The sequence below is a fragment of the Mycetomoellerius zeteki genome, unplaced genomic scaffold (assembly GCF_001594055.1).
Source record: "Mycetomoellerius zeteki isolate Tzet28-1 unplaced genomic scaffold, Tzet1.0 scaffold933, whole genome shotgun sequence".
NCBI lineage: Eukaryota > Metazoa > Arthropoda > Insecta > Hymenoptera > Formicidae > Mycetomoellerius > Mycetomoellerius zeteki.
The window spans coordinates 1,149-17,469 of record NW_017257972.1 but is presented as its reverse complement, the minus strand read 5'-3'; the positions used below and the strand labels follow the sequence as shown (position 1 = coordinate 17,469).

Genomic DNA, 16,321 nt, shown 5'->3' with positions numbered 1-16,321 from the left:
AAGGGTTGAACGAGCCACCATCCGATTATTCGCGATTCCCGACGAATCCAACCCCAGATTTACGCACTTTCCTCGGTGATAAGTCAGATCGGAGAAAACAATAATCGAACAGGGTCGAGACACTCTAGCTCGGAGACGTATCCCAAATAGTTGGCCTAGTACCAAGTTTCATATTTTTCGCCCCCCGGGTACGCAGTGGATCGTCGAACGATTGATCGTCTATTGTATGATTATTGACATTCTTCCAGAAATTTTATTAATAGATATATATAAACTTTATCGCTACCGTTGAACATAGTAATATTTGGGGGTATATACGATTAGGGCGATACCTTCGGTATTTATTGGGGACACCGAGAATTTTCAAAGAGAAATGTGGGATTAGTAGGATTATTATATATATATATATATATATAAATATATAAGATATATAAGAGAGAAAAGGGGACATTAGGGGCACAGTTGAGGGAAAGGACGGGGGCGGGTGATAATGAAACGAAAACGAGATAGCGTGTAACGATGTAATGAGTCTTTCCAGAGGAAACGAGAAAAGGAGGACGGAGATATATACGTCGAGATGAGTTTTTTTCTTGCGTAAAACGAGCTGAGTGGCGAGAACCAAGGATGAGATTAATTAAATGTTGCAGCGTATGTGAGTGGAAATATATGGTATGCGCAAGAGAGTATAAAAAGAACCCTTTACGTTTTCTCAAACTCGTTACGTAAACGGTACGTTAGCAATGAAATATATTATGATTACGATGATTGCTATATTCGTTGTTATTGTTCCTCGGTTGTAATGCGGAGACGTTTAAGAGTGATCCATTTGTACAATCATTGAGTCATTAAAATATGATTATTCATTATGGAAGTTCTGTCTCTTTATTCCCTTTTTATCCATGATGTCAATGATAAGCAGTGCAAATTGATTTCACTTTGGAATTTCCCATCGTACAAATTATCGCATTGATTATATACAATTTATTGATAATTTAATTTAATTTTTTGAAATTTAAAATAAACTCTTCGCAACAAATTAACTAAGCAATGCAATAAAAAATCTGTAACTATTGGAAGAACTTCGTTAAAAATTGATTTTAATTTTCAAACTTCTTGTGGTCAACTGATTTAACTTATATTTTATCTCGATGGAGTTAAGATTCTTGAGTATTTATTGCCATAAATGAATATGCCATAAAAGAATTTGAAGAAATTAAGTCGTTTCTGAGAAATTTTGCGACAGATAATCGGATGAACAGACAATCCAACACTAAACTTGTAAAATAATTTGCTATACTGCACTACTTAATAAATGCATGAAAACATAAATAGTTAAGGCCTGTCCAATTTGAATTCCGGAGCCAAAACGCAAAACCATCGACGTAAAAAAATTCAATGTAAGATTTTAGGAAGTATAAACTATTGATAAGCGTCACTTAGATGCGTATCAACACTTTACAGTCCCCGGAATCTTACCCAGGTAAGGAATATTATCGGATAACTTAATTTATTTTACAAAATAAAACTTATTTTTATCGCGTATATATTTTTTATAGTTCTTTAAGATTTGACATTGTACAATTAGTTATTAAATATGAATCAGTTCTTAAAATATTAAAAATATAAAAATAAAATATTAAAATAAAATTATCAAAGATTACACGTCTATACTCGAATATTGTATATTCTTTTAAACTTGTGCTGCAATATAAATACAAAAGCTTTATCACATTGTTTCATGAGATATCGATAACTCACAGGTGTTTGGGGTTTGATAAAATTCCATATTGCTTTGTGAAGTGATTAATAAATATTGCAGATAAACTAAGTAGTTAAATCTAAAAGGGTCATTTTAACTGACAATGAAGAAAACCAAATGTAATAGCGAACAATTTATTTATTTCCATTATAATTTCTATTCTATTTATTTCTAAAATAAAACGAAAGAATGTAATGATTATCATTATTACATACAGCTGTCGATGAGTTTTCACAAATGAATATTTCATCTAATTCGATCCCAATTGAACAGCTGAAAAGGTATCAACATCCCCGTCTATCAGCTACGCTATATTCCGCTATTGATAAGGAAACTGAATTCTCACCTGCATGATAAGCTGTTGGGACAGGTGGCCCGATTATATCAAATACAATTTGATATAATAATGTACGTCGATAATCCGAGACAGTAGTTCATTCGATCTGGGAAAGGGAATACAATGCCAATTAATATCTAAATATCTTGAAACTCTCATTAATAAATCCGACAATTTGACCGGCGAGTCGCAATCCGCAAAGTGAAACAGACAGAGAATCTGCAAAGCGAAACATAATCGCAATATCTCGTTGATTACAGTGACTACATAAAATTACGGAAAGAATTACGGTGAATATTTGGCGGGAACAAAGCCGTGAAGTTTGAAGTTAGATTCAAGTTTGTATATCATGAAGAAATTAAATTATCTATTGCGTTAAAGTGAATAATCGAGCATTTAACGCGTGGAGAGATTTATTGTGCGGGAAAGATTAATAATTTGCGGAAATGAATGGAAGCGCGAGATGGGAATTCGTTCGAGGAGATACATTGTCAAAGAGTGGTATTTATCACGTTAATCTCGCTCGCGATTGATTTGTCGATGATAATAGCAGCGTCTTGAAGTTACAAGTCCAATTGCTGCTTCGTGCTTCACGGGATATCGGCTGCTATTAAGAATCGAGTGATTTCGGGACGTTCTTTTCGGTGGAAATCATTCGATTAATAACGTTATTCAAGTACACCCTCAAAATGACACGACTGGAAGTGTTGGGTTTTTTTCTCGCGCTGTGTTACGTCTTGATCTTAGCGGATGAACAGTACTGTACGTGGTACGGTGAGTGCGGAATAGATGGGGAGACATTTTTTCCACGGACTTGCGTGGCAAAGAACAATAAAGCCCAGCCGATCAACGACTCGACAGTCGAAGCTGTTTTAATGAAAAAATGCCCGCATTTCTTTCAAAACGGCGGTTTGTATATTAAAATATGTTTTTGTGAAATTTCTTTGTTGCGATTATCAGTAGGTAATTGATAGATGTAAAGTGACACCTTCGCTTTCAAGAATAGGAAAGAATGGTGTCATGATGCTCAGGAGGTCGGACCGATCATTTTAATTACGAGAATTCTAATTCGATGAAAATTTCAAGTGGTAATTCATATATGAAATGATGACATAATAAGAGGTTTTTATCATACTTAAATGTATGCGTACTGTATTTTATGATCATTAATGAATCTGGTTTTTTAAAGCTTTTACATGACAAAAAATAAAAAGATAATTATAGATATAATTATCTATTTTTTTATTTTCTGATACTTTTTTCTGGAACAGTCTAATCATCCTGATCCCACGCAAATAATTGTTTTAATGAATTTCTTCAATGGTTTTCTATAATGATCCTATAATATTATATGACTCTACAACAAACTTTAGAAAAACTCAATTTGAAAAGTAAATATTAATTAATTTTCTTTGGCGATCTCACCACCTCACTCTCCTCTAATTTTAATTACATGCGTTTACGTAACTGGAACGTGTTTGATATCCTATAGAACCGCCAGAGCGAACATGCTGCGATGCAAAACAGATCCTTACGATGGATAACAGCATGAATATGGCGGAAAGTGTTTACGGCAGGTGTCCGACTTGCGTAAAAAATATGTTTCGACTGATTTGCGACTTCACATGTAGCCCTGAACAGAGTCGATTCGTGAAGGTGACTAAAAGTGCTGAGGAAAATGGTAAAGAGTATGTCGTCGAATCTCAGGTGATCCTCAGAAGTATATTTTGATTCTTACATTCTAATTTCCTCAAAAAAATAAATCCAAGCATAAAAAATAGAAAAAATAGTAAACGAAAAAAAAATAGTAACCACATGTTTAAACTCTTACAGACTAAATAACAAAATAGCGTAGTAACGCAATTAATAATAATAAACATGAAAAATAGTAAATTAATATGTTAAATATAGCAAATAATTGTAATAAATAATTGTAATTTGTGATGACAAAGTTAAAAATAATTTGCAGTAATAGAATTTAAATATTGCTGACCGTATTGTAGGTTCACGTCACGGAAGCATTCATAAATGGAACTTACGATTCCTGCAAAAACGTTATCAATCCTACAAGCGGAAATTTGGCCATGGACATTGGCTGCGGCTCACTTGGAGCCAGTAAATGTTCCCCAAAATTGTAAGTAAGCGGTATGATCTCCACGTGCGATTATCGAAACACTGAATGAAATAGAACAAAACCACGCATAATATACATGGCGTATAATTCTTAAAGGTGGTATGAATACTTGGGCAAATTGAACCCTTTCAAGCCCTTCGTAATAGACTATATTTATGACGCAGCTGACGAATGGGGCGCCGAACCATGGAATATTACAACGAAAAATTGCAGCGAGGTTTATGACGTAAGTGCGAGAGGAAGAAGCACTTTTAATGTCTTGCATAAATTAAAGAGACTTTGAAACTTATTTATTCATCTTAAATTTAGCATATTAAAATGTTTTTTTTTCATATTTAATTTTGTTAGAACTCGTCTAAGGTCTGCAGCTGCGTTGATTGCCCCATCGCGTGTCCCTTCATACAATTAGACATTGACGCTAACGATACGTTCATGATTGGCGAATTTAGTGGCTACGGCGTCATAGCGGCTATACTTGTCATTTTGATTACAATTATAGTAGGTGGCATATACACAGTGATCAAGAAACGTAGAAATGGTATGAACAGTAGAAAATCAATCTCTCTTAAATTGATATTAGAATTTTTTAAAAACTTTCTGTTTAACATTTGAAATTATTCCTAAATTTCTGCGCTGTTAGGTTCTTTCAAGACACCAACGAAAAAGACTGACAGAAAGTGTAGGCAAAGCTATCAAAAAGTCTTTGAAGTAGCTTTCGCTGCTTGGGGAACAGGTAATTATTTCTTTCATAAATATAATTTTATATTACATGTGTATGAGTGTGGATATCTTAATGATGGAAATTTATTAATAGCAATATTTCTTTATGCATATATTTTAACAATATAATTTTGTGAAAAATTGTATCGCGTGAAATGCGCATAAGAAATGTTGTTATTATAATACATCTCTCGTACATCTAAATAATGCAAATTAAAATGTTTAAAATATATTACTATCTTTTTATATGTATATTATTAAAAATTTATTTCCTTATCATATTATTATACATACAATGTGTGAAAGAATGAATTTTTGGACGCAAGCAACAAACGTTAACAGTTCTCTATATTCAACAGGGTTCGCCAAATATCCCATTATCACTTTGTTCGCTATCTCGTGCATCATTCTTGGTCTGAGTTACGGAATCACGCACCTTTCGGTGACAGTTAATCCCATCGAAATATGGGCGGCGGCGAATAGCAGAGCGAGAATAGAAAAGGATTATTTCGATAGTCATTTCCAGCCGTTTTATCGGACCGAGCAAATCTTTATAAAGTCTGTTGGTCTTGATAAGGTAAAATACTTGTTGCAATAATTATGATACAATAGTAATTAATATAGCCCCGACATTCTTGTATAAACATCCAAATAAAATTCATAATATCTAATATTCCTTTCAACGTTAAATTTTTAACATCCATAACATATTTTTTAATATTTAAAAATATTAAAAAGATTTAAATTTTTTTCATATTATATATGATAATAAAAGAGAGAGAGAGAGAAAGAGATTTTTCTAATATAAAAATAAATCTTTTTAATTCAAAAGATAAGACATAATACTTCATTAGGAATTATGGAGTTCGGACCAGTGTTTAACAGAGAGTTCTTGCTAGCCGTATATGACCTGCAGCAGCAGATTCTTCAAGTACGTTGGTACAATTAAGAAATTAATTACTCAGTATTCAAAATATAATAATTAAGTGTGAGGCTAATATTTTTAACGTTTACAGTTAGGCCAAGAAACCGGCGAAGGACTAGAAAAGATCTGCTATGCTCCTGTACAAAGCGAATTTATCGGACCAGTTACTCTTAATCTCTGCACTGTGCAAAGTGTATGGGGATATTTTCAAAATGATCTCACTAAATTTAATAAAACAGAGGTGATCGAAGAATACAAAACTAACTACTTAGATTACTTGTACAAATGTATGCAGTAAGTATCGATACACTCACGTTTGTACGTCTAATAAATCATGCAATAATAGCACATTCAATAAACATTTATGATAGTAATTTAATGCTCCTTAACTTGTCATTTATAAGTTAGAATATTAATAATAATTCGATGATAATAATAATTTAAAAAAAATAATTTCGCAATTTTGAAAAAATGTGAACGTGTCAAATTTACAAAGTAACAAGTCATTGGATCTTTCTTCCAAATGTATAATATAACAGTTTGCGTAATAAAAGTTGTTGAAAAATTCCACTATACTTAAAATCTTAATAAATCGTCTTTCAGAAATTCTTTTAATCCAGACTGCATGGCGCTATATAAAGGACCCATAATACCAGCTGTAGCGATTGGAGGTTTTCTGAGAGAAGGAGAATTTCAATACGAATCTTCGGATTACATTAAAGCGACTGGATTAGTTTTAACGTTTCTGGTAAGAAATTCTCTTAATGAGAAGGATCTCGTGCCAATCATCAAATGGGAACAACGGTGCGTAAAAATCAAAAGAGGAAAGAGAATAAAATTGAATGAGGATGACACCGATAATATAATTATTAATGTACGAATTATGTGTATTAAACTGCGCGATTATTATAAATTTCAGCTTCCTCGACTTTATGGAAAAGTGGAACCAAGATGGTCGACCTGATTTTATGGACGTCGCATGGTCTACTGAAAAATCGATACAAGACGAATTGGATAGGACATCGAAAGCGGAAATGATAACGGTGGTCATCAGTTACCTTGTTATGTTTCTTTATGTCGCCTTAGCTCTCGGTAAAATAAAGGCTTCCGTTATTGGCTGTTTCGTAAGTTTTATACCTTTACATTCGATCTCGTAAAATTATAAAACTCATAGGGTGCGTTCTCCGAGTTATGTATGAAGCGCATCATTTATCTTTATTGTCTATCAATTAATAAAGAAGGATACAATGATACATCATGCGCTTTATGCGTAATTCGATCCGTAACGCATCCATAAACATATGACGCAAACGCTTTAATTATAATTTTCCAATTAGACTAAAAGCAGAATCGTATTGAGCGTCGGTGGAATCATCATAGTTATAGCATCGGTCGCTTGTTCTCTTGGTATTTTCGGCTATATTGGCGTACCAACTACTCTACTCACAATCGAGGTATCATAATTAATTTATGAGAGACTTAACATAATTTTTATTGAACATTTGCATAATCTCGTAAGTAAAGAATGATCCCAAAAAAAGGGATTTTTTTCGCCCGTTTTTGGGTTCTCAATGTTTGGACTGAACTGTGTGCCAAATGATACCCTACAATGAGATATTAATTATAAAAAAGTTTCAGGTTGAGGTGACAATTGTTATCATAGCTGGAGGGGGTGTTACGTATATTACGTCCATGCGAAAATCCGATTTTTTTTACATTCAAAGCGTCATTTAACCAAATATTTCATGGGCAGGTAAAGCGGATTAAACTAAAGCGAATCAAAAAGTCCTTTACTATTTTGCAATTTTCGCAATAGTTAACAAGATATTAATTACTAAACATTGTCGAAAATTGATCTTCAATAATTTTTTATTCAAATATTATCAATTTTACAGAAAAACTGCAAGAGACAAAAATTGTTATTTTCTTTTCATAGAACTCTAAGAATTTTTTCAGAATTTTTTAATACCGTATTTTCTCATATTAGTAAAAATAAGAAAATGCAGTATTAAAAAGTTGATAAAAAATTATGAAAAAATTCTTAAAGCTCTATGAAAAAAAATAAACAATTTTTGTCTCTTGCAGTTTTTCTGTAAAATTAATAGTATTTGAGTAAAAAATTATTGAAGACTAATATTCGACAATTTTTAGTATTTAATATCTTGTTAATTACTGCAAAAATTACAAAATGTTAGAGGACTTTTTGACTCAGTTTAGTCCGCTCTATCTGCCCATGAAACATTTGGCGATTATTTCGTATACCTGTATAATGATAATTCAATAACAGATTTTGATTCCATCTCCCCAGCTTTGAAAACAATTATCACCTCAACTTGAAACTTCTCTGTGATTAACGTCTCATTATAAGGTACTATTGGATACAGAGTTCAGTCGCAAAATCGAGGGTTCCAAAACAGGCGATTTTTGAAGTCACTCTTTCTTGCAAATACGCAAAACAAATTACTATAATAAAATTTAAAGTGTATAATTTTGTAAAAAATATTAAAGTAATTTAATTATTTCCTAATGTACGTTTTTAAATAATACAAAATTAATATGGACGTGATAAAAAAATTAAACATTCATCAAATGTAATTTAGATAATTTAAACAATGTATTAATAATAGAGACGTTTATACAGGTACAATAATTTAATGGTAAATTATTGTTCAGGTAATTCCTTTCTTAGTGCTAGCTGTCGGAGTTGACAATATTTTCATTTTGGTGCAAAATCATCAAAGAAATCCACGAGACGTCGACGAAACAATTCCAGAGCACATCAGTAAAGTTCTGGCTGCAGTTGGACCCTCAATGCTGCTTACCAGTACATCCGAATGTTGCTGTTTCCTCATTGGTAATGATATCATATAAGTTATTTAAAAAAAAGAAGAGTATGGCCTTTCCTCCCGCTTGTAATTTTAATATAAAAAATAAAAATTTCAGGGGCATTTTCTGCAATGCCAGCGGTCAATACCTTCGCCATGTACGCCTCGGTATCGATTTTAATTAATTTCCTCCTTCAAATAACAGCTTTTGTTGCTTTATTGTCGCTTGACTCCCGGAGAGCTGAGGTAAATTGTTAACAATTTTTATTAATAGTTTTGCTGTGAGAGAAATCATGTCTTTAACAATTAATAAACACATATACACAAATGCAAATTGATATTATTTTAATTATATTCACACATTATATAATTATTTCAATTTTGGAAGGAATTTTAATTATCCTAATGACGATCACAATATTTCAATTCTTAACGAGATTCTCAAAGTTGACTTGTGCAATTTTTAAAGCAAATAATCTGATATTTTTTTAGAATAATCGCCTGGACGTTTTCTGCTGCGTTTCCGTCAAGAATAGCTCGAATGTCGACGAACGCGATGGTATTGTTCGCGCAATCTTCGAGCGCACCTACACGCCGTTTCTGATGAAAACGCCGGTCAGAGTTGTCGTCATAGTGATCTTCGTCGCTGCTCTCGCTACTCACGTGACAATCTTTCCGCAAATGGAGATTGGTCTGGACCAGAAACTCTCGATGTCCGAAGACTCTTACGTTCTCAAATACTTTACGGTAAAGAGTAAAAAACAATATAAAAAATAATTAAAATCATAAAGACGATAATTATTACAATTCAACACGTGCAGTCAATCATTTATGCGTTGCTTAAAAATTGAAGCGAGAAATCTTTTTCTCTTATTAAAATTCGAGAGAAGGCATTTATTTTATATTTTTAGAAAATCATATTACATTTATTATACAGAATATTGTGTTATATAAATAGCATTATAATTGTAACAACTATTGTATTTTTAGTATATGGAAGATCTTTTTTCAATGGGACCACCTGTATACTTTGTGCTGACAGAAGGCCTGAATTACAGCAAGAAAGAAGTACAGAACATCATATGCGGCGGTCAAGGATGCAATACGGATTCTTTATACACGCAGATATATTCGGCTTCCAAACAATCCTCCGTGTTTGTAACTCTCATAATTTAAGGAATTCTCAAAAAATGTGTTGCCAGTCATTAAAAAAACTAAGAAAACAAATTTCTTTTCTATTTTTAACATAAAGTAAAATATCGATTTGTTTCATTGGACTAATTTTATGCTCTTTTACTGCTGATCAATTTGGCATTTGCAATTATTTTCGGGGAATTTTTGTAGCTAAATTAAAAATATTTACTTGAAAATATCACTCATGCAGGAAGAATTTTATCTATTAATCATTGCAGATCCTATTTGTCTAAAGCAGCTTCATCTTGGATAGATGATTACCTCGATTGGTCGTCGATTGATAGCTGCTGCAGATATTACACGAACAACCAATCCTACTGTCTGCACACTAATGGTATGTATTATCACATAAAATTATTAATATACATGTCTACGTATTTGTATGTAATATTTTTCGGGCATATCAATTTTCGGGCAATAATGCCATACTCTTTAAGCTTATACGTAATTTTCTTTCTTATTAACTTTAGTAAATTTAACTTGACGATAAAATAACTTATAGGTGACTGTGAGCCATGCAAGATTGCCATTGATCAAGATACCTCTCGTCCGAACGAGACGGGTTTCAGAAAGTATATCCCATATTTCGTGAACGACATTCCAGACGAAAAATGCGCCAAAGCTGGCAAAGCCCTTTATTTCGATGTAAGTCAACATTATTAGGAATTATCGCATTTTGATAAATTAAAATGAAGTATTTTCATGCACAAAATAAATTCTTTTCAATTCTAAAAACGCAACAGCAAAAACTATATATATAAATAAAAATTAGATTTTTTAAATAACAACATATTAAAAAATTCTTGTTTGAATAGGCAATAAACTTTTATTACGATGAGTATGGTCTGACAAATGTGAATGATTCGTATTTCATGGGTTACCATACGCCCTTAAAAAAATCATCAGATTGGTACGAGGCGCTAGAAGCTGCCAGGATAATATCGGAAAACATCACAAACATGATCAACAATGCTAATGTGTCCGATCAAGAAATTCATGTATTTCCATATAGGTAAGATTTCAATAAATTAAAAAGAATTCTATACTTTTACAATTAATTATCTAACTTGAAAAATTGGTAAGCAAAATATAAATTGTTAATTTTTAAAAATTTTCTTATTATCATGCATTATTAGTTATCGAATAAATTTTTCATTGCGTCTTTCAGTGTATTCTACGTGTTCTACGAGCAGTACTTAACTATCTGGCGGGAAACCTTATCGTCGATAGGTTTATCCCTTGCTGTGATCTTCGTGGTTACGCTATTTCTCACAGGAATATCATTATTCTCCGCAGTGATAGTCGTTCTTACTGTCTTGATGATAATAATTAATTTGGCGGGTCTAATGTACTGGTGGAACATCAATTTGAACGCAGTTTCTCTTGTTAATTTAGTTATGGTTTGTGTAATTTTATTTTTTCCTCGTTCTCCAATGAGACGATATCAGCTATAATTAAATAATTATTTTTATCATTAATTTAATAATACCATTACATAGAAATATTTACTCCGTTATCAGATTACGATATAAAAGTTTATCATTATTTAATATTGTATGTGTTTAAAATAATTATATTTTTAAAAATGAGTTGTTAAATCATATAATAAATTTGCTAAGTTATTATTATGCGCTAAAATATGAATTTTTATAGGCAGCTGGTATCTCCGTAGAATTTTGCAGCCATATAGTGCATTCCTACATTACTTCTGCAGAGACGACGAGGATCGGTAAAGCATCGGAAGCCCTTTCCGTCATGGGAAGTTCTGTAAGTCCAATCAAATGTCATGAAGCACAACCGATACACACTTTCTAGTTTAAATACCTCAAAAAGAAAATCTCTAATTCTGTTGGATAAAATATTATATTTTGAATATAAATCCGTTCTTACGCTATTTCATAGGTATTCTCCGGGATTACTTTGACCAAATTCGTAGGAATCGTGGTACTGGCGTTTGCAAAGACACAGATTTTTCGCGTTTTTTATTTTAGAATGTATTTGGGAATTGTACTGTTTGGAGCGGCTCACGGTCTAATATTCTTACCAGTGTTATTAAGTTTTGTTGGTGAGTATCGCATAATCACATTTTGAAATCGCTAATTTTTTTAAATATAATAGGATATGAAGAGCAATAATTATTAATTATTACAGGACCTGTATAGAATACTTATTATTCCATGAAGCTGATAAGACTCGTAAAAAAAGTGCACAGCAATGTAACAGCCATCCCATGTTGACTTATGTGTTTGTTTAGAGATTATCAATATTATTGCATAAATTATTTCATTAATATATGAATCTACGAAATTTTAATTTCTGCATTGCTATTCAAATATCATTTGCATTAGACTGGATACACAGTCGTGTATTAATCAACGTGTGACAATCATCATGTATATAATTGTATATATATATTCAGCGAATCTTAGTGCAATTTTTCACCAAACCTATCTTATTATGTCGTGTGCGTTGTATGTTAACGTAAATATTTTTGTGAGAATCTTTCTTTTTTTCTAATTCTAAGAATGCAGAAAATACATTAATATTCCTACCTATTTATTAATAAGTGAACAATAGTCGAATTTGTCGAATTTTATCAGTATTCATCTTTCAAATGATTGTAATATTAAACATTTGAAAGGTATAATTTATTCACCTATTATAAGCATTGAAATCAATAAAATTAAATAGATTATTTACTTTAATATGTAACTTGGTATTTAATTCTATAATAAAGGTATCACAAACGATACGACAAATTATTTTTGCGAAGTTATATAATAAATACTACACAAAGGAAATTTCTGGTTGGACTTTAAAATTTATAAAAAAATCATTCGAGCTTAATCCTAATGCAATTTAATGTTTATTAGCCAAGAATGCGTTCATTTACATATATATTTGGATTACACTTTCTTACATTCTTGTTGTACTTCGACATGAATATTTTTCAAAGTAATGTTATAAGTATATGTAGTTACTTGAAACATAAATTAAAAAAAAAAACGTTAAATATATAAATGCTACCTCAATACTACTGATGCTATTCGTTTTCAATTTGCGACTAGCGGACCTTTCTGTAGATTTCCAGCTTATAAGAGCACACCTCCGCGAAGTCGTAAAACTAAGTGGAGTGTAGATTCTTTTTGGATGTTGTAATCAGAAAGAGTTCTGCCGTCTTCCAGTTGCTTGCCAGCGAAGATTAAACGCTGTTGATCTGGAGGGATTCCTTCTTTGTCCTGAATTTTGGCCTTCACGTTTTCAATAGTGTCTGAAGCTTCGACTTCAAGAGTGATGGTTTTACCTGTGAGAGTTTTCACAAAAATTTGCATTCCTCCTCGAAGACGCAGAACCAAGTGAAGTGTGGATTCTTTTTGGATGTTGTAGTCGGAAAGAGTTCTGCCATCTTCCAGTTGTTTACCGGCGAAGATCAGACGCTGTTGATCCGGTGGAATTCCCTCTTTGTCCTGGATTTTAGCCTTTACGTTTTCAATGGTGTCTGAAGCTTCGACTTCGAGGGTAATGGTTTTACCGGTGAGAGTTTTCACGAAGATTTGCATTCCTCCTCGAAGACGCAGAACCAGATGAAGAGTAGATTCTTTCTGGATGTTATAGTCTGAGAGTGTCCTACCGTCTTCCAACTGTTTACCAGCGAAGATCAAACGTTGCTGGTCAGGAGGAATGCCTTCTTTGTCTTGGATTTTAGCTTTTACGTTTTCTATTGTGTCAGAGGCTTCAACTTCAAGAGTGATGGTTTTACCGGTGAGAGTTTTCACGAAGATTTGCATTCCTCCTCGAAGACGCAGAACCAGATGAAGAGTAGATTCTTTCTGGATGTTATAGTCTGAGAGTGTCCTACCGTCTTCCAACTGTTTACCAGCGAAGATCAAACGTTGCTGGTCAGGAGGAATGCCTTCTTTGTCTTGGATCTTAGCTTTTACGTTTTCTATTGTGTCAGAGGCTTCAACTTCAAGGGTGATGGTTTTACCGGTGAGAGTTTTCACGAAGATTTGCATTCCTCCTCGAAGACGCAGAACCAGATGAAGTGTGGATTCTTTTTGAATATTATAATCAGAGAGAGTTCTGCCATCTTCAAGTTGTTTGCCAGCAAAAATCAGACGCTGCTGATCCGGGGGAATTCCCTCTTTGTCTTGGATTTTGGCTTTCACATTTTCAATAGTGTCTGAAGCTTCGACTTCGAGGGTGATGGTTTTACCCGTAAGAGTCTTCACAAAGATCTGCATGCCTCCACGAAGACGCAGAACAAGATGAAGTGTAGATTCCTTCTGGATGTTGTAATCGGAAAGGGTTCTGCCATCCTCTAGTTGCTTTCCAGCAAAGATTAAACGTTGCTGATCTGGAGGAATACCTTCTTTGTCTTGGATCTTAGCTTTGACGTTCTCTATAGTGTCAGAAGCTTCCACCTCAAGGGTGATGGTTTTCCCAGTGAGGGTTTTTACAAAGATTTGCATGATGAATCTGTAAATAAGAAACACATACAATATTATATTATAATAATGTGAGTCTAATATTTTTCATATTATTATTAGTAAAATTCTGTCGCACTATAATAATTATTGGATGCTGTCCATTTAATTTAGACACAAACTGACACAAGTATCATTGTTTTTGTTATTTAAGAAATGACAAGAAAGACATTTAGGTCAATTTGTGTCATTAAATAAAAAGCACTCATTAAAAGTTTTAATCGTAAAAATACAAGTTTAAGAATAAAAAGATTTAATTCAGTGTAGAAAAAATAAGAATAGTAATTTTATATCAATTTGATTCCAACAATATCTATTCCCACAAATTAAATTATCTTGATATTTCTATCTAATGACACAAATGTCATTCCATCTTTCTTGGCATTCAATGAACAATGAAAATAGAAAAATACTTGTCACCAAATGGAAGTCTTTTTTCTCTTTTACAGTTTCATGTATCTCATTTGAGTAGGCCTTTACAAAATACATCGTAGTCATAGATTCCAATTACAATCAATTTAACGGTACAAATGCTTCAAAGTTAGATTAACGAAGAAATTAGGTCAAAGACATCTACGCTTCGTAGCATTTGTAGCAACGAACGATTTACAGATCGCAGTCTCTGCAAAGCATCCATCCACGTAATGGCGTCCGTTCGAAAGACAAAATAATTTCTAATAACATCCTTTTCGGTGATACTCTAATCTATTAAATTTGATATAGAGAGGATAAACCTAATGTTATTTTACGTGTTCAAGACAAACGAACACTTCGAAGCTTGCCGTTACAAACCTAATACGTAATATAATCGATCGCACGACAGCAAGGAATTGTTAACTTGGCAAAATGGAAGGGTTCATAGCGTCGACAGAAATTTCTAGTCTGCGCAACAGCGACAGATTTTCGCGTACAATGATGAAACGGATCACCGATCGCTTACCTGAAATCGAAACGATCCGCACCTACTGACTTGCGATGCAATCGAGAATCTTCGATAAAAGAGGCGTAAGGACAAGCGTTACCGGATCAACCTCGATCAACTTTCTGCTCTCACAAAGTATTGAAGTATGTAGTGACGTAGAACGCACGAAAAAATAACATCTGACGAGAGCATTTCCCGCGCATGCGCCACACGTGTCAATGACCGATAAGATAAAGTAGAGAGCCTCAGGGTGCTATTACATGAGCGCGAAAACGCGGAAATGCGGAAACGCGTAACCAATCAGAAGCAATCCGCTGTTATGGTTTCGCGTTTCACCGATTACTGATTGGTTGCGCGTTTCCGTATTTCCGTGTTTCCGCACTCATGTAATAACACCCTCACAGGGAGAGAGTGGCAAATTTCATCATGTGAATGGCCGCGTCCAATCAGGACGGGGGTCGCGTGACCGGTTTCCTTCAATCTTTTCGATATCTATGGAACTTTGATGACCAGGTCCAATCAGAGGAGACGGGTCACGTGATGCAATTTGCTACTCTCTCCCTGGGACGTGTTCAAGGCCTGTTCTTTTTGGCTGAACTTTTGCACCATCTTTCTTCCTTTTCTCTTCAGGAGGAAAGAAAAAGAAGAAAGATGAACTGGTGCAAGAGTTCAGTCAAAAAGAACAGACCTTGAACACGTCCCAGGGAGAGAGTAGCAAATTGCATCACGATTCCCATCTGAGTGCTCCCGGGTGTTATGTTATCCTTGTTTAACGTTTGGTAAAAAATAAAAATAGAGGGATACGTGGGTGGCACTCGGGTTCAGAATCTTGGAGCATGTTGGACGCGAACAAACTTTAAGGCCGATTTTCATAGTCAGTTCTCATATACAAGACCGTCTTAAATTCAGTCTTGAGATATCACGAACCAATCAGAGGGCCGCATTAGTGTCTTAAGACATTACTTAAGACAGTCTTGAAATAAGATCTGACTATGAATACCAGCCTAAGGCCGGAATC

General features: G+C 33.5%; 2 protein-coding genes across 3 annotated transcripts; one reads left to right on the top strand and one right to left on the bottom strand.

Annotated features, from left to right (window-relative positions):
- The first annotated feature begins 2,534 nt into the window (after positions 1–2,534).
- On the top strand, positions 2,535–12,345 carry LOC108730565 (Niemann-Pick C1 protein). Of its 2 annotated transcripts, XM_018460342.1 has the most exons (23): positions 2,535–3,005; positions 3,589–3,803; positions 4,100–4,230; positions 4,327–4,456; positions 4,579–4,768; positions 4,871–4,963; positions 5,310–5,527; positions 5,783–5,881; positions 5,967–6,169; positions 6,479–6,679; positions 6,795–6,999; positions 7,213–7,329; positions 8,549–8,729; positions 8,819–8,946; positions 9,193–9,447; positions 9,691–9,854; positions 10,113–10,228; positions 10,397–10,539; positions 10,710–10,906; positions 11,063–11,294; positions 11,548–11,661; positions 11,797–11,959; positions 12,046–12,345. In XM_018460342.1, exons 1-23 carry the CDS (start codon positions 2,786–2,788, stop codon positions 12,054–12,056), a joined length of 3,726 nt encoding a protein of 1,241 aa, XP_018315844.1. In that variant the 5' UTR covers positions 2,535–2,785; the 3' UTR covers positions 12,057–12,345. The 2 variants fall into 2 exon arrangements, with proteins under 2 accessions (XP_018315844.1, XP_018315843.1); XM_018460341.1 differs by having other exon boundaries at positions 11,797–12,345.
- A 410-nt stretch (positions 12,346–12,755) lies between these two features.
- Positions 12,756–15,453, bottom strand: LOC108730564 (polyubiquitin). Its single transcript, XM_018460340.1, has 2 exons — positions 15,322–15,453; positions 12,756–14,373 (listed from the first exon to the last, which is right to left on the bottom strand). The coding sequence occupies exon 2, from the start codon at positions 14,364–14,366 to the stop codon at positions 12,987–12,989; it is 1,380 nt and encodes a 459-aa protein (XP_018315842.1). The 5' UTR covers positions 14,367–14,373; positions 15,322–15,453; the 3' UTR covers positions 12,756–12,986.
- Positions 15,454–16,321: the final 868 nt, after the last annotated feature.

What these genes read in the sequence shown, in the direction of transcription:
- LOC108730565 (XM_018460341.1), top strand. Translation starts at nt 2,786, where the DNA reads ATGACACGACTGGAAGTGTTGGGTTTTTTTCTCGCGCTGTGTTACGTC. An exon ending in ACGTTCTCAAATACTTTACG is followed by an intron (nt 9,448 to 9,690) that starts GTAAAGAGTAAA and finishes TTGTATTTTTAG; the next exon opens with TATATGGAAGATCTTTTTTC. An exon ending in ATTCATGTATTTCCATATAG is followed by an intron (nt 10,907 to 11,062) that starts GTAAGATTTCAA and finishes TGCGTCTTTCAG; the next exon opens with TGTATTCTACGTGTTCTACG.
- LOC108730564 (XM_018460340.1), bottom strand. Translation starts at nt 14,366, where the DNA reads ATGCAAATCTTTGTAAAAACCCTCACTGGGAAAACCATCACCCTTGAG.